The sequence below is a fragment of the Clytia hemisphaerica genome, unplaced genomic scaffold (assembly GCF_902728285.1).
Source record: "Clytia hemisphaerica strain Z4C2 unplaced genomic scaffold, Clytia hemisphaerica genome assembly, whole genome shotgun sequence".
Taxonomy (NCBI): Eukaryota; Metazoa; Cnidaria; class Hydrozoa; order Leptothecata; family Clytiidae; genus Clytia; species Clytia hemisphaerica.
The window spans coordinates 772,890-794,242 of record NW_027104441.1 but is presented as its reverse complement, the minus strand read 5'-3'; the positions used below and the strand labels follow the sequence as shown (position 1 = coordinate 794,242).

At 35.7% G+C, this 21,353-nt stretch overlaps 1 protein-coding gene across 1 annotated transcript; it reads left to right on the top strand.

The window, feature by feature from the left end:
* The first annotated feature begins 72 nt into the window (after nucleotides 1–72).
* Nucleotides 73–16,653, top strand: LOC136820949 (calpain-5-like). The gene is made up of 13 exons (XM_067077181.1): nucleotides 73–299; nucleotides 4,478–4,609; nucleotides 4,790–4,998; nucleotides 5,852–6,044; nucleotides 6,622–6,705; nucleotides 6,951–7,051; nucleotides 7,405–7,482; nucleotides 7,968–8,145; nucleotides 8,939–9,064; nucleotides 11,611–11,807; nucleotides 14,378–14,508; nucleotides 15,283–15,419; nucleotides 15,712–16,653. Exons 1-13 carry the CDS (start codon nucleotides 141–143, stop codon nucleotides 15,901–15,903), a joined length of 1,917 nt encoding a protein of 638 aa, XP_066933282.1. The 5' UTR covers nucleotides 73–140; the 3' UTR covers nucleotides 15,904–16,653.
* Nucleotides 16,654–21,353: the final 4,700 nt, after the last annotated feature.

Here is a 21,353-nt window from a genome sequence, read left to right as displayed (position 1 = left end):
ACCAATCAGCTGTTTGGCCCATGGAGGACATTGCCATGATTCATATCATAAGCTGCCTATCCCTCTTCAATTTTCTCTCTTTTCATGTTTAGAATAAAAAATCAAAACTAACATACAAAAACAACACCCACAAGGACAAAATGGGTTACAAGAATTTCAAGAATCAAGACTTTAAGTCCATCAAATCGCAATGTGCATCTAATAATCAGTTGTTCGAAGATCCAGAATTCCCTGCTAATGACCGTGCATTGTATTTCAGTAAACAACCAAGTTTCAAAGCTGAATGGAAAAGACCAAAGGTATGTAAGAATTCGTGAATTATACTGTAAAGGGTCTTATTCTTCTTCGGGGGGGGGGCACTGACCTTGACGGCTGACGGGGACGTACCGCTGGAGTTTGAAAAATGGACCCTGTCAGATATGAACATTTGGCAAATTTTGGACCCTATCAGAAAGAAAAATCGAAAAACTTTATTCCCATTTTTACCCAAAATGACTAAAAGTAGACGAAAAATTGAGAATTTTTCTCATTTCTATTCTGAAAATTGTCAAAAATTACTAAGAGTCGACCCTATCAGATACACATCTGATGTTAGATGTTACCTTTTTTATCCAATAAATTACAACCATATAAATTAGTAAATTTTGTTTAGCGGTACTGGAAGGCGCCACTTTCCCTGATTCCTCCACTAGCCCCGCCTTGATCCATCCACCGGTATGAGGATTTAATCCACAACCTTACGGATTGTAGTCGAATACTCTACCTTTTGTGCTACGGTCGCTAACATTAATGTTGGTCTATACTCTGAAATCAACTTGAAATGAACATGTGATTCTGAAACACCAACCTGCAGTCATCTCATCTCCATACAACGTTTTCATCAAATGCTTCAAAGTTGATCACATACTCATGTGAATCCATTTGAACATTGCACTCCATAAAGAAAGTGATTGTGAAATTGATAAGCATTTTTACCCATATTTGGTTGTCAACACTCTTGACAGTGTGTCTATCAAAATTGTAACTACATTCTAATGACATGTGCATGTGAATTCTAGGTGTTTCGAATTTTGTTGCAATTGTTTGAATAAGTATTGAAATTTATTGCATAACTTACCATGAAAATGTGAAATATTAATGCCAAAATATACAAATTTAGAGTTCGGTTTACTTGACTTTGGCAGTAAGTTTGCAAGCCTTTGGAACAACCTTTAAATTATGAAATCCTCTTAGACATTGAAGCCTTTAGAACTTTTCTCATTGGATTGTAGCACCACTTGACAGTGTGTCTATCAAAAATCAAAAACTTCACTTTGATGACATTTCTATGTGAATTGAACATAGGCTTTTAACATCTCGCATTGTGTACTTGACCTTTATTTGTTTAAAATACAGCTTTACCGCTGAAATTATTTCGTAACATATTATGGCAACATAAAAATGAAGCTTAACTAAATTTGATAAAAGCAAATGATTTTTAGTGTGTGTGATTGGCAAAGTATAAATGCTTGATCAAATAATATTTCAAAATAGCTTACCGTGCTTCAATTCGGTCCTATGTTGAACAGTTAAAAAAAATAAAAAAAATATTTGAATAAATTTGTCCAACTTATTATGATTTTCATTCCAAAAATCGTGAATGGAATAATCGCCCTGGTATTTTTGGTGATCCCGTCAAAATATCAAATTTTTCTGTGCGTCTGAGTGCACCTTGCAAAACCAAGAAGTTTAAGCGATCGCAAGTGCGTCTTGATGTCTTCATTGAATGTACTCCGTTAGGAAGCCAATACTTTTGTGGTTTTCTTATATGCACTTAGTGCGTGGGTCGATTCACACACTGTCAAAGCTTTATAATGGCGTAACCACTATGGGTGACAAAAGGCGCTTACGTTCGGAAAAAAAAGTTTATTTCTAGTGGCTCTTTACCCCTCTTACTTCCCCGTGAAATGAAAATCGTTGCTTTGCGATATGTATTTAGCAAAATGACTTATTTGTTAGAAACCTTTGTTTGACTTATAGCTTTTGTCTGGGTGGAGGTGTGTGTCGAGAGACGGTATGATAACTGTATTTACTTAAGATCTCTTATTTGCAACACGAAAGGAGATCCGTGTCTGCCAAGTGGTGTCAATGATGTTTACACAGACAGACACCCTCTTCTGGTTACATTACAATGATAAAGAGTTTAACGAAAGATACGTTTCGCAATTTTTCTGCAAATATACCTTTTGACATACATACTTTCTGCAAATATACCTTTTGACATACATACTTTCTGCAAATATACCTTTTTACATATATAGTGTTAATTCTATCCTACAGAAACCTGGGGGTCAATTGAAAGATTTTTTACGGTGATGAAATCCAAACATACAGTTTCGCAATCCTTCCCAAAGTTCGTAGCTCGTTTAGTTTTGGGGATACCAAGAAAAAGGGGGGGCTCATTTAAGAAAGGGGGCTCAGACCCTCTTCCGCACTATGCTTTATTATTGCTATCTAGGATCGCCGTGTTATAAAAAATGGACCCTGTCAGATATCAATTGTTAAAAAATTCTTCGATCGATTCTGACAGACGATGTCGGCAATGTTCATTTTCTCTCTTTTTCGCTAAAAAACTGCTAGTTTTCGGCTGTAAAAACGCATTAGGCGCCCTATACCGCCCTACCGCCTTCAGGCCAATAATATAATCCAAATAATGGGTTATATTTTATATCATTGGTAAGGTAATGTTGACGATCTCTAATTCAACATTCTACTATTCAATATGCTCAATTATTCAACAATATTTAAAGTCACCGTCAATAAAAAAATTCTCATAGACGACGCTCTACTATCCGATACGCTCCCTTATTCGATGAAAATCTAACCCCCCCCCTTGGAAATCTAGTTAAATAGTGTAGGCTTACATATCACCTTCTCTTGTTTGAAAGTCTCACCTATTGAGGGATTTAACACTACACAATAAATCAACTTTAACCCTTAGACCACGAGGGACGCGTATATGCGTCCAAAACAAGCCAAAATACTGAGTCTCAGATTTGAGACCATAGCTCCTGACCACATATATATAATATTTTTCAAATTTTGGAGGTATTTTCATGTTTTTGTATAGTTTCATAAACTTTGATGGGATTTTAGCATATATTTTATTGTTTTGTTGTTTTCTTATAATTTTTGAAAACGAAAGTGAAAAACTTCTAGATGGCGAAATCCTCTAGTCTACTTCAATGGACTCGTCGACTCAACGGATTCAACGCCATCAGAATCATCAGAAAGCAAAGTTCAGTCAGAAGTAGACTCTAGTCTAACCACCAATCCGCCGCTATTGAAATACTACCGAGTCTATATATCGGAGGATATCGAGGGCGACGGTAAGTCGACGGTCCTATGTCAGCTTGAAAGTTAAAGCCAAAGTTTTTATACAAAGAATGCGATGTCAAGGTGCTGAAAACGCAAAGTTAGATTGCAGTCTTCGACGGGTTATAGTTCGTCACTTTTCAGAATTTTCAAGATTTCAACTCTCTCAAGATTCACTCGTTCGCCAGCTCTTGCGGTGAGCGGTCACGGTGTACGGGGCTTCGAACCGGGTTCTAGTCCGATTTTTTAAATTCTCATTCTTTCCCCCCACTCTTTCAATCTTATTCTTTGAACTGTAAAATGTGTGTGAGAGCCACAGGGTTGGATAGTGGCAATCCAATCTCAGTTCTTTCTCTTCTAGTATGCTTTCTTCAACGTTGTGGCAGAAACGTGTCAAAGGTGTGGCAACTTTGTCTAGTAGAAAGTATACTTCTTTTCACATTGTAATTTTAGTTTCTTCGGCTGGTTCCGTGGTTTTTACGTATATTATTGCGCGCGTTTTATACTTTCAATAAACACATCTTTTTACTATCTTTTATCTGTGGTGGTGTCTAATTAACACTGCTTGGCCTACCTACACAACCCTATTTCCATCATATAGGAGGATATTTTCACAAATGGCCGAAATCCTGTGTAGGTCGAAAACTGAGGAACAGATGATGTGTTTTCTTGAAATATTTTTTGACTCATATTGAGTTACTTCTTTCCATCTTAACTCATATTGAGTTACTTTCTTCCTTAAAGTCATTTTAGATCACTAGTTTTACATTGACGGATTTCTATGTCATCATATTTTCCTTTTCTACTCCAACCTGATTGATTTTCTGTGAATGTTCATTCTAGATTTTTGTTGTATTTGTATTGTCTTTTTGTTTTGTGGGTTTTTGTCTTTATTGTTTCCATTTTGAGTAGTTGAAGGTTTTATACTTCTAGACTATATATATAGAAAGATTATAAAAAATAACTTTCCAATGGTACCAAAACCATCTTCTAAGTTAAAAAAAAGCTACAAGATTTTATGGCACTTTAAAGTTTTGAGTTTCAAAAAAAAATAGAAAAATTTCAACTTTTTCACATAAACAGCGTGCACAAAGGGTTATTCATTATATACCCCCTTTTTTAGGAATTATGCGATGAACCTCACATGTTCGTACAAGGTGCTGATGCTGCTGACGTCACACAAGGACGTGTCGGAAATTGTTGGTTCGTCGCGGCCGCTGCTTGTTTGGCGTTGGAAAAAGATCTATGGAAGAAGGTAATATTTTTCGTATTACCTCGAATGAACGCCCATTCATAAACGATCCTCCCTTGAGGAAAATTTTTCAATAAACACCCTCCCCAAATAAACGCCTCTTAATAAACGCCCCCTCTAGGAGAAATAAAACTTTAAGATTGTAAAGGTTAATCTTTAGAAATCACTTTACATTTTATTTAGGTTATCCCAGATTATAAAGAACAAATCTTTTCACCCGAAAAACCCGAGGATTACCAAGGAATCTTTCACTTTCGTTTCTGGAGATTCGGTGAATGGACAGATGTGGTGATCGATGATCGATTGCCGACTATCAATGGTGAACTAATCTATGTCAAGTCTAAAGCCAAGAATGAATTCTGGAGTGCTCTCCTCGAAAAAGCATATGCTAAGTAAGTCCCTTTCCTATTATAGTGTTTGGATTTGGAGAGAATTATTATTGATTCTTAATATCGGGGGTAAAAGTAACGGTCTGAAACTCGATTGGGATTGATATTCCCAAGTCAGGAAATTCAGTGGGGGTGAAAATGATAGCGCAATACTTGGGGGGATTTGTTTATTTATTATTTTCAGTGGGGAAAGAAATTATAGTATAATTTTTCACTTGGGACAATATTTTGGCCGATTCTTCCAGTGGAAGGGGTTCCTTCGGGCTTTTTTTAAAAGGGGTTCCTTCGGGCTTTTTTTAGAAGGGGTCGGGCTTTTTTTAGAAGGGGGTTCCTTCGGGCTTTTTTTAGAAGGGGGTCCCACCAGCTTTGTTAGAAGGGGGTCCCACCAGCTTTGTTAGAAGGGGGTCCCACCGGCTTTGTTAGAAGGGGGTCCCACCACCTTTATTAGAAAGGGGTCACACCGGGCTTTTTAGAAAGGGGTCCCACCAGCTTTGTTAGAAAGGGGTCCCACCGGCTTTGTTAGAAAGGGGTCCCACCGGCTTTGTTAGAAAGGGGTCCCACCGGCTTTGTAAGAAAGGGGTCCCACCGGCTTTGTTAGAAGGGGGTCCCACCGGCTTTGTTAGAAGGGGGTCCCACCGGCTTTATTAGAAAGAGGTCCCGCCGGCTTTGTTAGAAAGGGGTCCCACCGGCTTTGTTAGAAGGGGGTCCCACCGGCTTTGTTAGAATTGAGTCCCACCGGCTTTGTTAGAAAGGGGTCCCTCCGGCTTTGTTAGAAGGGGGTGAACGAGTGGTCCTCAAACTGGGCTTTAATTTTTTAACTTTTCCTTTCAATTTAATTTTTTTTCAACTTTTTTAGAATGTCCGGTTCATACGAAGCTTTAGAATCTGGCAATCCTGCTGATGCTTTGGTGGACTTTACTGGTGGCACTAGTGAAACTATCGACTTGGTGAAAGGAGGCTACAAAGATGATTTGGAGAAAAGAAAAGAATTACATCAAAAGCTCGTCAAATTGTTATCTAGAAATGCAATGGCCAGTGCATCAATCAAGGTAATTATTTGATACAATTTTTGTTTTGCTATAAAGATTCTTTAATACACTTTATCACACTTTATCGGTATCTCCGCTAAAATGGAAGCAAACGATAACGTCAAAATTACTTTTTTTTGTTCTGAGAAAATCAATGCAATATTGACATCGATAACAGACATTTGACGTTGATCCTTCCTGGTAAACTCAGACCTAGTCTCCTCACATTTTATGTTTTAATACAATGAGTTTGATATAAACTCAGGAGGCAGTTTTTCAATCTCAGTGTAACGCACGAGAGTGCCAGATCTTCTTGCACACTTGAGATATAGCGCCGTTTGGCGTTATAGGCAAAGTTTTAACACTGCAATGTCTTCCAACAATAACAAAAACAAAGGGGGGTCATGCAGTTGGTACAAGACATCATGACGGTTAGTACCGTGGTGGGTCATATTTAATTTTTGGAATTAGCAGTTAGTAACTTGTTTTACCGACAAAAAACTCCGATCAAAACAAAACGAATATGTCCAGGGTTTAAAAAGGTTTATAAAGATCAGTTGGTTGATGGGGTGTACTAGATCCTTTTTATCGGTTTTAGGTCACAAATCGTGACGAGATGGAAAAGCAATTGGATACAGGTCTCGTGAAAGGTCATGCTTATGGTTTGAGTGACGTCAAAAAGGTTAGATAATTTATACTTAAGAACTAGAAAATTTTAATTGTAAAAAGTACAGCGAACTCTCTCTTACTCGAACTTCTATTATTCGAATCTCCCAAAGTTATTTTATTCATGTTCTGCCGTCCTCAACAGTGCAAACACATAAACTCGCTACTGTGTGCCAGTTGGGAACAGGTTAAGAAACCTTATTGTCGACAAAGGATTTCAAGGATCTTCAAGAAAAACTATGACAATATTTTTCGTTTTAGATTGAAAAGGGGATGTTCAGTAGCGAATCTGATAAGATTTATTTAGTCAAGTTGCGAAATCCTTGGGGTGAGAAAGAGTGGAATGGACCATGGAGCGACGGGTAAGAAAAATCACTGATCTCTATTTACCCTAGACCCATTTTCTCAATCCCGGCCAAACAAAATCTTTCTTCGGAGTTGTTTAAAAGTCAGTATGATAACTACGATATGGATCAAAACATTTTTAAACAAAGAAATTATTAAAATTGAATTTTATATTGACCTGCATCCAGTAACGGTACCACTTTAACAAAGAAATTCCATCAAAGATGTTGGATGTAGCTTAATCCAAGGTTTATAAAAGTCAGTGGGAAAAATCTAATTGTTATTCTTGCCAAACGAGGTTTTCCCTTGAAAGCATGAAGGATACAAATTATTGAAGAGTCTACTGTAAGTTATGGTCTCTTTTTTTCAGGTCAACTGAATGGAACACATTATCCCAAAAAGACAAAGATAAGATCGGTGTCAAAGTGGAAAATGATGGTGAATTCTGGTATGTATAATTTTTCTAATAATCAGCAAATAGTTAAACTAACTTGCTCTCCTGTCACACATCCTTATCACGTGCGATTTTCGCTTTCTTTCGAAAATCCTGCCGTGTGTCGGTCTGCTGTGGTTAGATAAAACTTGTGTCCTACCAGGTTCTACTTACTTATACTTAACGGTTCTTTTCCTACTAAGAAAAGTCTGGTACAGGCTACATAGTCTAATGATGATTTTTTCATCCAAACTCAAAAATTGAATTTTCTTTACAATCATCTTCGTGCAAGGATCTTCCTCCCTAAATGCAAATGCTCGATCCTTGGTCACCACTAACACGGCAAGCTGGATTTAATCAAATCTAATCTGGGAGCTGAGAGTAGGTGTGGCGCTCCACTTCAGCATGCAATCTTCAAGGTATAGCACAAATACAGGGTAAAAAGAAGATAGGCTCCGCCGACAGCCGACGGATGAATATACTTACTTTTTTACTTTTAGGATGTCATTTGAAGATTTCTGTACCCAATTCACGACAGTGACAATCTGTATGCTGGTCAATACCTCCATGTTCACCATTCACAAAACGTACAATGAAGGTTTTTACAAAGGATCATGGGAAGGGCGAAATGCAGGTGGTTGTGTTAATAATAAAGAAACTTTCCTTCATAATCCACAGGTGGGTGATTCAATTTGATTTTCCCACTCCTATATTCTTGCCAATTCGCAAAATCACACACGCAAGATATTCTTAAGGTATTCTTAACATTTAGTGTATGCACTATTCTATTTAAAAAAGGTGACTTTGACCATTTTTTTAAACTTTGTTGTTCTTCTGTTAGAATATGAATCCCTTAAAGAATATTTTAAAGATCGAAATTGAAATGTTATTCCTTAAGGGAACTATTTTGGCGGGAAATAATTTTGACGAGCCGCAAAAGTCCTGAACACTTTTAATTTTGGCGAGAACTTATTTGGCGATTGATGATTTTTAATTTTGGCGGGAACTAATTTTGGCGAATGACAGCGTAAATCTGTTCTATTTTGCCTTATTTGAAGCTTTTTTGTGAATTCAAGAAGTTATTTAGGCAAAATACCAAAAAACTTAATTTCAGCGAGAAATTATTTTGGCGAGTGAGCAAAATATTTCATTTTGGCGGGAACTGATTTTGGCGAATTTTGTCTAAATTAGTTCCTTTAAGGTATATGGTACGGGGCTCAATTTTGTTTATGTGGGTCTTAAAAAAAGGCAAAAAATCATACCCTAAAGTAAAGATTATTTTAATCATTCGATAAAAGTCGCAAAGTTAAATGTTACTGCGTAGAGAAAAGACCGTGACATCTAGTATTAGCCTGTGCCACCCCGTACGCAGTATTGAGTTTATAGCCCCGAAGACGCTAAAGAGGGGTGTAAGAAGAGTTTGGTAAGGGCTAATCTAGTATACGTCAGTATCAACTTTCTTTCTCTTTAGATCAAATTTGATATGACAGGCAGCAAGCTTAAAGACGTGGCATTTATCAGTTTGATGCAACCGGATATGCGAGCACTAAAGCACGAAGGAAAAGCAAACAATACCATGGGATTTCACGTTATGAGGGTAAGTTAAGATAGTTATATTATAATCGGTACACGCTTTTTGGACCTACCTCCGGGTGCCCCGGTGGAGGTCCTATGAATTAACCTCTGTCTGTTCGTCCGTTCGTTCGTTCGTTCGTTCGTTCGTTCGTCTGTTACCAGCTTTTCTCGAGATTGGCTCATTAGTTTTTTCTGATTTTTTGCACAAAGATGCAAAATGGCAATGGCCAAAATGTGACGGAGCCCGATTTTCGAAAAAAAATCATTTCCGGCCGAAAATGCCGGAAATATGCCGGAAAACCCGGTTTTTTGGCATTTTCTCAAGATTTCATCATTAGTTTTTTCTGATTTTTTGCACAAAGATGCGTGTTAGCAATGCCCAAAACTTGGCCGAGTCCGATTTTTGAGAAAAAATTTTTTCCGGCCGGAAATGCCGGAAATATGCCGGAAATCGCCGTTTTTCTGGATTTTCATTGGACTTTTTCCATATAATTGGTTGTTTTTTTCATTCAAAAACATTATTAATAGCAATGCCCACCATCAAGCATGTTTCAATTTTCAATAAAATAGATTTTTGAAGCCGGAACTTTCTAAAAATCGCCGGAGCGCCGGAACAGCCGATTTTCGCCGGAAAACGGTATTTCTTGAATTTCTTGAGCTGTACTTTATATTCTTTCATGAAATTTTGCACAATGATGCAAAATGTCAATACCTAAATTGTGACGGAGCCCGATTTTCGAAAAACATCTTTTTCCGGCCGAAAATGCCGGAAATATGCCGGAAAAACTGTTTTTTTGGCATTTTCTCGAGATTTTATCAATAGTTTTTTCTGATTTTTTGCTCAAAGATGCGTGTTAACAATGCCCTAAACATGGCCGAGTTCGATTTTTCAGAAAATTTTTTTTCCGGTGGAAAATGCCTGAAATATGCCGGAAATCGCCGTTTTTCTAGATTTTCATTGGACTTTTTCCTTATAATTGGTTGTTTTTTCATTCAGAAACATTATTAATAGCAATGCCCACCATCGAGCATGTTTCAATTTTCAATAAAATTGATTTTTGAAGCCGGAACTAATTTAAAAGTCGCCGGAACAACCTATTTTCGCCGGAAAGACAGTATTTCTTGAATTTCTCGAGATGTACTTTATATTTGTTTATGAAATTTTGCACACTGATGCAATATGACAATACCTAAAATGTGACAGAGCCCGATTTTCGAAAAAAAAATTTTTCGGCCGAAAATGCCGGAAATATGTCGGAAAAATCGGTTTTTTGATATTTTCTCGAATTTTCATTTTTATTTTTTTCTGATTTTTTGCAGAAAGATACGTATTCGCAATGCTCAAAACATGGCCGAGTTGTATTTTTGAGAAAAAATTTTTTCTCGGTTTAGTTTACTTATATTTCTATGCTTTTCACACAAAAATATTATTCATAACAATGCTCATTATCAAGCATGATTCAATTGTCAATAAAACTGATTTTTGCGACCAGAACTTCCTATTTATTATTTCTATACAACCCTTCCCTCTCCCCCCATCAAGAATCAATGATGAATTTATTGTGTTGTGTATTTTCGCTAAACGCTATATTTTCTGACTGATTTTTTTCATTTTTCTTTTCGCATTGCTATCTAACTTTAATCATCAGGTAGGTCCATTCAGCATATTGCTTGTTTTTATAAGAATAGTGTACTTTGGCTAAGGGTGAGCATTATTCTTATTTTTCTATTGTTCTATACAATAGGCCTATTGTTTTAATATTTTTATAGAAGTTATTCTGATAAAAGAGCGTGTATTTTACGTGGATAGCCCGCTGGGCTCTAACTACTTGACTGGATCGGGCTTACCATATAGAAGGAAGCGAGTCCAGTTTTAGAACTGACTGTCTGTCATCTTATTTTCAATTCTGGAATAGGGGGGGGGTGGAGAATATAACATTTTTTAGAAATTTACCCCCCCCCCCCGGCATTGTGAATTTTGACCCCCGGACAAGCATCAGGTGACCCCCTGTACATTCAAAATGACCCTCCAACTGAGCCGAAAACCCCACACAGCTCAAGATCACCCCCCGGACAGGGCAAATTTTGTAGATTTTTGACTACCCCCGGACACTATATCCTCCACCACTCATGTACGAATATTTTCTGGAAGAGCCCATTCGAATGTTTTGAAACTCGAACGTTTGAAAATCTATGGTCAGGAAACAGCATGATGGACTTGTCAACTTCAAATCTTCACAGATTTCTAAGTTTGTTTTCACGGGGTCCACGGCTTGGTGACTCTGCCATCTAGGAACTGATCTGATCATTGGATGTAGCATGGATTAGAACCCATCGATTGCAGCACCGACGATTTGACCACTCGGCCATCGCACCTTAAATTGATGAAAATAGATGATTGTGGGCGGTTGAAGAAACTTATTGCGCTCTTTGAGGTAGAATCGAGCAACGGGAAAGATTTGAATTACAAGACTGTTTAACACAACTTTCCAGCCGAAGTGACCGACGTTTTAGTTCGAATTACCGAAAGAGATTATTTGACTGAATATTTTTTCCACTTTTTTTTAGGTTGAAGGGAACAGATCATACCGCGTTCATCAAAATTATGAAAAAGCTGGTGACAGTAGTTTCATTAATTCACGTGAAATCTTTGCTCGATTGGAACTCGACCCAGGACGTTACATTATCGTGCCATCCACTTTCGAACCGAATACCAGTGGGCAATTTTTGTTACGTGTTTACACTGACCACTCCAATCATATGAGGTAAAATCACTAACAATTATAAATCATATTGTTGTATAGGTCTGTAAATAAGTTTTGTAGTCACTGCTACCGTTGGAAAACTTATTCGGCTAGGGAGTTTTAACCAAAGAAATACATAGCCGCCCCCCCCCCGCTAATTAATTTGTCGAAAATTTTCTACCCAGGACATTCTTATTCCAACCCCTCCCCCGCTTATTAATTTTAGGGGAAATGTTTTTGAAAGGTTCCCTTTTTTGTCTTAATTCTGCTGTATTAGCCTCCTTTTCAAACATTTTCCACCCAGGACCCATTCTAACCCCCCCCCCCGCTTATTAGATTTTGAGATTTTTTCCAATCCCCCTGCTTATTCCAAAACCCCCCCCCCCCCGGCTATTAGGTACCCGAGAGTACTCTACTATAAGCTTTTGTAATATATTTCTCATTAAAATGTTTATACAGTGTGTCCCGAAAAAGCGGACAATTTTTTATATAAAGTAAAATCCTCAAAACTCAATATCTAAACTGGACTTGATTACGTTCATACAATTATAGGTATCAGTGCCGTAGCAACTGGGGGCAAGGGGGGCTATGCCCCCCCCAATAATTTTTTCAAAAATGGTTATTTTGCAAAATGCAAAGTTTTTCTTTTTTAATTTGTCATAATTGTCTTTTATGTGCCTGAGTATGTGTTTTGAGTGTACTTTTAAGCAATCCAGAGCTTAATTTTCAAAATTGTCTCGCGGTGTCACTAAACTTCAGCCCCCCCCCCCCCAATATGAAAATGCTTCCTACGGCACTGGGTATTCAATTTCCAAGATGATTGAAAATGTTTTTGTGACGGAACTATAAATAGTAGGGGGAATTTTGTTCGATTTTTTGAAATCGCTCGATTGTTTTGTTAGAAGCACTTGTTATACATTTTTGGAAAGCTAAGGGGTAGGGGAATGAAAACCGTGTTTTTCAGCCCTGTTTTGTCCAGTTTTTGCGCTTTTTGAAGCTCAATATCTCGAGTTAGATACTGAAATCACCTATACTTGCAATATATCTCTAATCCTAATTTTTTGAGAGCCTTCCAAAAATATACAACAGGTCTCCGTTTTCTCAAGTTAAAATTTTCATTACAAATTTTTAACCCTATGATATTTGCCTGAGACCGTCATATTTGTCCGAAAATCACACCAAAGTGTCCGAAAAAAAATTGGAAACATCGTAATTTCGATTCCCCTTCCCCTTAGCTTTCCAAAAATGTATAACAAGTGCTTCTAACAAAACAATCGAGCGATTTTACAAAATGCCCTCTACATGTTTTTTTTTATAAGCATGTGAAGGCTCAGATTTGCAGAATTCCTAAGCATAACATGAGCATATATGTCAGCCTAAAATATTTTTCAAGTGGTTTGGTAGAGGTCAAGTAAAAAATAAGCCATTCCACGGCTAGCTACATTCCACTGCTCCCAAAGTATGAACAAATTTTTACAAAATTTCATTAAAAACTTGCCTGGGGGGGGGGGGTGAATCATAAGCATGATTCTTAAGCATATAATAAGCATAAACTATGCCTGGATGCTTTGAGAACTTAAGCATACACGAGCCTGACCAAGGGGCATACATAAAAAAAACAACATGTACTAAAAGTATAGGAGTCATAAAATTTGGAAAAAACTAAAGTCTGTCTCAAAATAATTTGCAGCTGAGACAAAAAATAGCTGTAACTTTTGATAGAATTTGAATCAAGTTTCGATTTTGTGCTCGTTGAAAAGATATTTTTGAGTGGAATATTATCAAGCAAAAAAAAATTGAATAAAAAGTAAATGAAAATGAAAAATGAAAAAAAAAAATCAACTTCTTGTAGAAATGTGGTATAGTTACCATTTTCACAGGAGTGACTCTTCCATCTTAGATCCATCATAACTTTGAAAAAGATATCAAACAAAGTTTGTTACATGGTTGATCGACAAAAGGCTGTTTTTTTGTCGTTTTTTACTACTTTATAGAGTCAACCAGCAGTAAACTTTGTTCGGTATCTTTTGATGAATGAATATTTTTGAAAAAATTATTCTCAGTGATGATGATCTAAGATTGAAAAATTACTCCTGTGAAAATGGTAATTATACCACATTTCTACAAGAAGTAGATTTTTTTCTTCTTCATTTTTTTCATTTTCATTTTCTTTTCTTTTATCCTTTTCTTTTTTTTTGCTTGATAATATTCCACTCACAAATATCTTTTCAACGAGCACAAAATCGCTACTTGATTCAATCGCAACTTGAGTCAAATTTTATCAAAAGTTACATCCATTTTTGTCTCAGCTGCAAAATATTTTGAGACAGACTTTATGAGGATTTTACTTCAAATAAAAATTTGTCCTCATTTTTTGGGACACACTGTGCAGTTGTCTCTCTCAAATTCGGTCCTCAAGGGATCAAGATTTATTCACGGAAAATATTTCATACAACCTAGTCAAACTTAGAGGGCTAAATTTTAAGTTCGAATAACAAAAATTTTCAAACATAGAGATTTAATTATAGTTGACTGTACATTTTTCATGGTTGTATGTAACAGAATATTGATGGACTAATTTTTTTTAACAGGCCGTTAGTTGAGGAGAAACCAGAGCCAGGCTGCTTGTCTTGTCTACCATGTTGTAAGCCACCTGGTGTCCAATTATCGGTTACCGTAACTGAAGTCAACAATCTGAAAAAGAAAGGAAGCATGAGCATGAGTAAGTATCACAAATATCTCGATTATTTTGACCCTGTAGTGAAAGCAAAATGCTTCAGTAACGCCCGGGGCTTTTACTCATTTAATCAAAGTAATACGGTAACTGTGATGATGTGGTAATTTTCGCTAAATATCTTACCTCGCACAAGCAAAATGCTTCAGAAATAGTATGTTCAATGATTTCGAGGTTTTTCTCTAATCATGTTCATGCTCTAATCGACGACTTGCGTATAGATTCCCAGTTAATTATGACATTAATCGCACGATGGGTTATTTTTTCCTATTTGGCACGCCCTCAAAGAGAGCAATTAATCGTTAATTGCATCCTGCAATTAATCGTTAATTGCATCCTGTAGAGAGCAATTAATCGTTAATCACACTCTCCAATGCGGCGCCAATGTTTACAAAATAGATTTTAATGTTTTTTCTTACATTTTTTTTGCATCGAACGTTTTAATTCAGTTTAATTTCATTCGAAATTTATTTTGTGAGAAAGAAAATCAATAAACAACAATAAAAGAAAGCGAAAGACATAAAGAGAAGAGAAAAATATGATATATAATTTCTGTAATTTACTTTCCTAACTGGCAAAAAGTAGTGAAAGCCATTGTGCGATTAGCTCGTAATCACATAATAACTCGTACAATTCGAAAATTGCACTCGTTATCATGTGATTACATATACGAATTTTATCGAAATAATAAACCCAATGCTTTGAAAGGTTTCGCCTTAATCAATGATTTCTATAAATTTTCTTTTCATCTTCTTTACGTAGCGGTCGATCCATATGTTGTAATCGAATGTGAAGGCACTAAAGTTTCTTCGTACCATCTAACTGATAACGTCAATCCGAAAATCAGCTATGGTGGTTTGTTCTACGTCAAGAAACCTGACTCGACGTACAAAGTCCAGGTACGTAAATAGCCTTCTGACTACGTTCTTTCAACGATCAGATCACCCATCATTATTTTAACGTTCTTTTTAATGTGGTTTTGTTTTGACACATTGACCGCCAGAAATCGGAAAAACAAAGAAAACAAAGAAAGTGTTTTGTAGATCAAATCAGTCTTCCGAAATGCGGCGCATATTTCAAGGTGTCACTGTTTCTTGCCTCGGAGAGGTTATGACATCGCTTCTGTCTTCGGCTTGAAACTCAATGTTCACAATACTCTTGATTTAACTTTTCTTTTCTCTATCCCTTCAGGTGTGGGATCACAATGTCATCAAGGATACATTCCTCGGTGAAACAACAGAACAAACCATTGATGTTAACAACAAATTGGTGCAAATCACACATCAATTAATGGATAAAAAGGACCGCAATGGTGAACAACCGAAAGCCGACGGAACTGTCACTATCCGGGTTGCCGCTTCTAGCAATTTAGAATTCATGTAAAAAATTGAAAACTCATCCTTATGATGAACTCACTGTCTTTCTTCCCAAACAAGAAGGAAGTCTTCTACTATAAAGAACCTTGAAAACATACCAACTATCATAACCATAAATACCTGGAAAAACATTCATCGTCATTGAAATCCCTTAGATCGCTGGCAATGTCGCCGAACTAAATTATGCATGCATTTTAGTTGGATAGATTCAAATAAAATAGCTCTTAGGATTTTACGAAACTTGAAAAAGTATATTTTTGTATAACTAATATATTATTGGAATTATTGGAGATGCTGCAAAAAAACTTGTAACAAAGCTTGGAGCCTACTGCTGAGAATTAACCAAAATGGTGCATATTACGTACCAAGACAATATGATTAACCTATAAATGCATACAATGTAAAAACACTCAGTAGCTTTTTTTGTCTCGTGTATCATTTGTTCACTAGTTTTTGTTTTTATTTTTACTTTAATCATTATTATTATTATTATTTATTCCTGCAACACGTTTCATTTTTCTCTTGTTGATTTTATTTCATTCACTCATTTTCATTTTTGCCATTTTCCATAATCGAATCGAACGAAAAAGATTATCTAATAATCCTAATTTTTGTTCTTTAGTTTATGGATGCTTATATTCTTTCATTAGCTCTAGTCATAGTAATCTGCCCACTGTCACTTTTATCTTGACATCTACATATTTTTTGTAAGAAATTAATCATATTTTATGGAAACAATAAACCATTTTTTAAACAATCGTTAATGTTTATGATTCAATCGTTATGACTGAATTTTTGCGAAAACTACTAAAGTAGATAAAAAAATAAATTGATGATACATAGTTCTGCCCTTAAAAGCCTAATATGCAAAATAGTAGGGGGAAATTTGTAAAATCGGTCGATTTTTTTTTCAAAGCGTTTGATATACATTTTTGCAAAGCTAAGGGGTAGGGGAATCAAAATAACTTATTTTTTTTCGGACACTTTGGTGTGATTTTCGGACAAATATGACGGTCTCAGGCCGAAATCACAAAAAATTGTTTTTCTTATTCTCTTTCTCACCAATCTTACTCTGGGGGGGGGGGGGGGGGGTTACAAAAACGGGTACTCTCGGGGTACCTAATAGCCGGGGGGGGGGGTCGGAATAAGCAGGGGGGGTTGGAAAAAATCTCAAAATTTAGTAAGCGGGGGGGTTGGAATAAAAATGTCATGGGTGGAAAATGTTTGAAAAGGAGGCTAATACAGCAGAATTAAGACAAAAAAGGGAACTTTCAAAAACATTTTCCCAAAAATTAATAAGCGGGGGGGGGGTTGAAATAAGAATGTCCTGGGTGGAAAATTTTCGAAAAATTAATTAGCGGGGGGGGGGACGGCTAGTAGGTACCCGAGAGTACCGGGTATATGTGAGCCATAAGGGTCCCCTTTTCACATTCTAGAAAATCTCTCAAAGGGATACAAAAATTATTTGAAAGGTTTTCAAAATTTTGGGAATATTATAGTCTCTCTAAGATGGCAAAAACGTCAAAAAATGCCCAAAACTTTCGAAATTCAGTTTTTCTAAAGGTCGATTTTCAAACGTTCGAACATGTCAATTCAATGTGAACAAGCAACATGCTACTTTAATGGGATAAACTTTCGCGGGGATTAAATTTCGCGATTGCGTCTATCCGCGAAATTCAAAAATTTCGCGGATGGCACTATTGGGTGGCAATATTTTCACGATTTTGTGACTTTTACTGTCAAATCATGCATGTTGGTTGTTGAGATACACATTATTATAGTATTTATTTGACATATTTTGAGTTTTGTTTAGAAATATTTCGGGGACGTTGCCCTTCTAAATTCCCATTGGGACTTAATTTCGCGGATTTTCGCGGATGACACCCAAATCCGCGAAATCCGCGAAAGTTTATCCCATTAAAGTATTGTAATCAATAAGAAAATATAATAAATGGAATCAATATTATACTAAGAAAGTGTAAATTAAACAAGCTGGATGTGCTGATTAGACCTACCTACCTGATGATGAAAGTGAGATAGAAATAGGGAGAAAAGCGACAACAATCAGTCAGAAAATATTTTTTTGGTCTGTTTCCACAATTTTCAGAATTAAAATTTTGATATGTTCTCCCAAGCTTATTAGGAATAGGATATCTGTTTTTTTCATCTGTTTCCCTTGCTTTTTAATTTCGCCTTAGCGAAAGTATTACGTTAGGCATGGTGCGATATCGGACGAAAATTTAGAAAACGAAAGTACTTGATACGGTGGACAAACTCACTAAAATCAATTTACAAATTACACGCTCGTATAACCACGGAAGATCTTCGCAGGATTTCTTTGGATTACGTCGTTATATCTTTGTGTCTTTAGCTTCACAGTTTTGATTTTTCTTTATTTTCTTATAAGCATATACTTTATAAGAATCAAATCAATAACACTTGATAGACGGTGGATATACCTTTCGGTAATTAGTTCTTACAAAGTAAACAAGGGATGGGCAGAATATGAGCATATTTATTTTTCTTATAAGCATATACTTTATAAGAATCAAATCAATAACTCTTGATAGACGGTGATATACCTTTCGGTAATTAGTTCTTACAAAGTAAAAAAAGGTTAGTGTACAATATGAGCATATTTATTTTTCTTATAAGCATATACTTTATAAGAATCAAATCAATAACTCTTGATATACGGTGACATACCTTCCGGTAATTAGTTTTTACAAAGTAAACAAGGGACGGCGCACAATATGAGCATATTTATTTTTCTTATAAGCATTTATTTTATAAGAATCAAATCAAAAGCTCTTGAAAGATGGTGATATACCTTTCGGTAATTAGTTCTTACATAGTAAACAAGGGACGGCGCACAATATGAGCATATTTTTTTTTATAAGCATATACTTTATAAGAATCAAATCAATAACTCTTGATGGACGGTGACATACCTTTCGGTAATTAGTTCTTACAAAGTAAATAAGGGATGGCGCAAAATAAGAGCATATTTATTTTTCTTATAAGCATTTATTTTATAAGAATCAAATCGATAGCTCTTGAAAGATGGTGATATACCTTTCGGTGATTGTTCTTACAAAGTGAACAAGGGATAGGGCACAATATGAGCATATTTATTTTTCTTATTAGCATTTACTTTATAAGAATCAAATCAATAACTCTTGATAGACGGTGACATACCTTCCGGTAATTAGTTTTTACAAAGTAAACAAGGGACGGCGCACAATATGAGCATATTTATTTTTCTTATAAGCATTTATTTTATAAGAATTAAATCAAAAGCTCTTGAAAGATGGTGATATACCTTTCGGTAATTAGTTTTTACAAAGTAAACAAGGGACGGCGCACAATATGAGCATATTTATCTTTCTTATAAGCATTTATTTTATAAGAATCAAATCAAAAGCTCTTGAAAGATGGTGATATACCTTTCGGTAATTAGTTCTTACAAAGTAAACAAGGGACGGCGCACAATATGAGCATATTTATTTTTCTTATAAGCATTTATTTTATAAGAATCAAATCGATAGCTCTTGAAAGATGGTGATATACCTTTCGGTGATTGTTCTTACAAAGTGAACAAGGGATAGGGCACAATATGAGCATATTTATTTTTCTTATTAGCATTTACTTTATAAGAATCAAATGAATAACTCTTGATAGACGGTGATATACCTTTCGGTAATTAGTTCTTACAAAGTAAACAAGGGTTGGTGTACAATGTGAGCATATTTATTTTTCTTATAAGCATTTACTTTATAAGAATCAAATCAATAACTCTTGATAGATGGCGATAAACCTTTCGGTAATTAGTTCTTACAAAGTAAACAAGAGATGGCGTGTAATAAGAGCATTTCTTTTTTTTATAAGCATATACTTTATGAGAGTTTTTAAAAATTAAACAACAATTGTTATTAAATTGGTCTTATTTTTTTAGCGATTTTAAGTCTCGTTGTTCTTGTTGTAAAATTGTTATCAAGGCTCGATGTAAAGTAAATTTCAGATTAGCTTCATCTACTTCTTGTTTTTCCCATGTAGTTCAAATTGTAGGCGAAATTTTCGACTTCAAGTCGTCTTGTTGTGATTGATATCTGTTTTCCCTCAGAAAATTCAATCTGTTTCCAATGCAATATCATCTTTTTGGAAGCAGATATCTGTTTCCCAATTTATTATGTCAAATCTTAGAAATAATGATCTGTTTCTCTCTGATGACGTCATCAGCTGGAGCGGAGAAACAGATAGTTTAAAGGAAAAGGTCTTTCCTAGAAGATCGGATATGTTTCTCCATTTTTCAAAAAAAGCTCTCTCCTGGAAAAGTGAAACAGATATTTCGGGGAAATGGGCTCGTTAGCTGCTTCTGAACACAGACTCTATTTTCCGCCGCGCAACATATTACGTTTTATAATAATGATTTCAATCATGGTACCATTTATTAACCCTTCTCAAAATTAGGCAAAATAGAACAGATTTACGCTGTCATTCGCCAAAATTAGTTCCCGCCAAAATAAGTTCCCTTGAGGTACTAGGGGAAGCATTTTTTTTTCTTTTTTTTGGGGGGGAGGGGGTCACGGCCACCTTTAAAATCTCAAGATTGACAAGTGCTATGACCTTTAAATTTTGACCAGTGTGGTAGATGGATGATGGAAGATGATTTGCGTATTTGCCCAAAAATACATATCACCTTAACGTCACTAATGATTCCAATTCATATTTGGTGCACACTTGCAAAATTTCAAGTCGATTGGATAAATATTTATATCAAAAGTTATATAATATTTGGATAAATATTTCAAAAAATCTGTTCTGTAGCTCAAAAGGTTTTACCCTTTAAATTCTTTTGGTCTATAAAATTACAATTCAAAAGTTTTTTATAAGTTTAAATTTTTCACTAAAATAGCCTCAATTGAAGCTACAAAGTTAACGAAAAGTGCAAGAAACATATTGCAAGATTTGAAACACCGGAAAAGATTTTTGACTAGAGGAAAAACTTTGCTTCTGACACACATAAAGTTTATTACAAATCATATTTTTGACCATCGATCGGATGATTTTCAAAAGGCTATTACAAACTTAATATCAGACACTGTTTTGTTAAGTATAGCTGGACAACTTGACGTTTTTGGTTTTTTCCAAGGTAGGAATCGATCCAGGGTAGTCATAAAATTGCTATCCGATCTCGATAATATTGAAAAATCTGGTGACTTTGTTAAAGTGAGCTCTTTCGGCAATGAGATTTGGATGCTCCAAAGAATTTTGAACGATTTGAGAACTAAGCTGGATAAGAACGTTGAAAGTAGCATTCTATTTACAAGGTTCTTGAATTCATTTCGATCTAATGGTGAAAATATCAAGGTAGAAGAGGTAGAGCAGTTTCTGAATGTATATGACAATCCGAAGATACCATTTGAACCTATACGACTAAAAAATATAGCTTTATTT

What these genes read in the sequence shown, in the direction of transcription:
- LOC136820949 (XM_067077181.1), top strand. Translation starts at nt 141, where the DNA reads ATGGGTTACAAGAATTTCAAGAATCAAGACTTTAAGTCCATCAAATCG. An exon ending in GAAAATGATGGTGAATTCTG is followed by an intron (nt 7,483 to 7,967) that starts GTATGTATAATT and finishes TTTTACTTTTAG; the next exon opens with GATGTCATTTGAAGATTTCT. An exon ending in GACCACTCCAATCATATGAG is followed by an intron (nt 11,808 to 14,377) that starts GTAAAATCACTA and finishes TTTTTTTAACAG; the next exon opens with GCCGTTAGTTGAGGAGAAAC.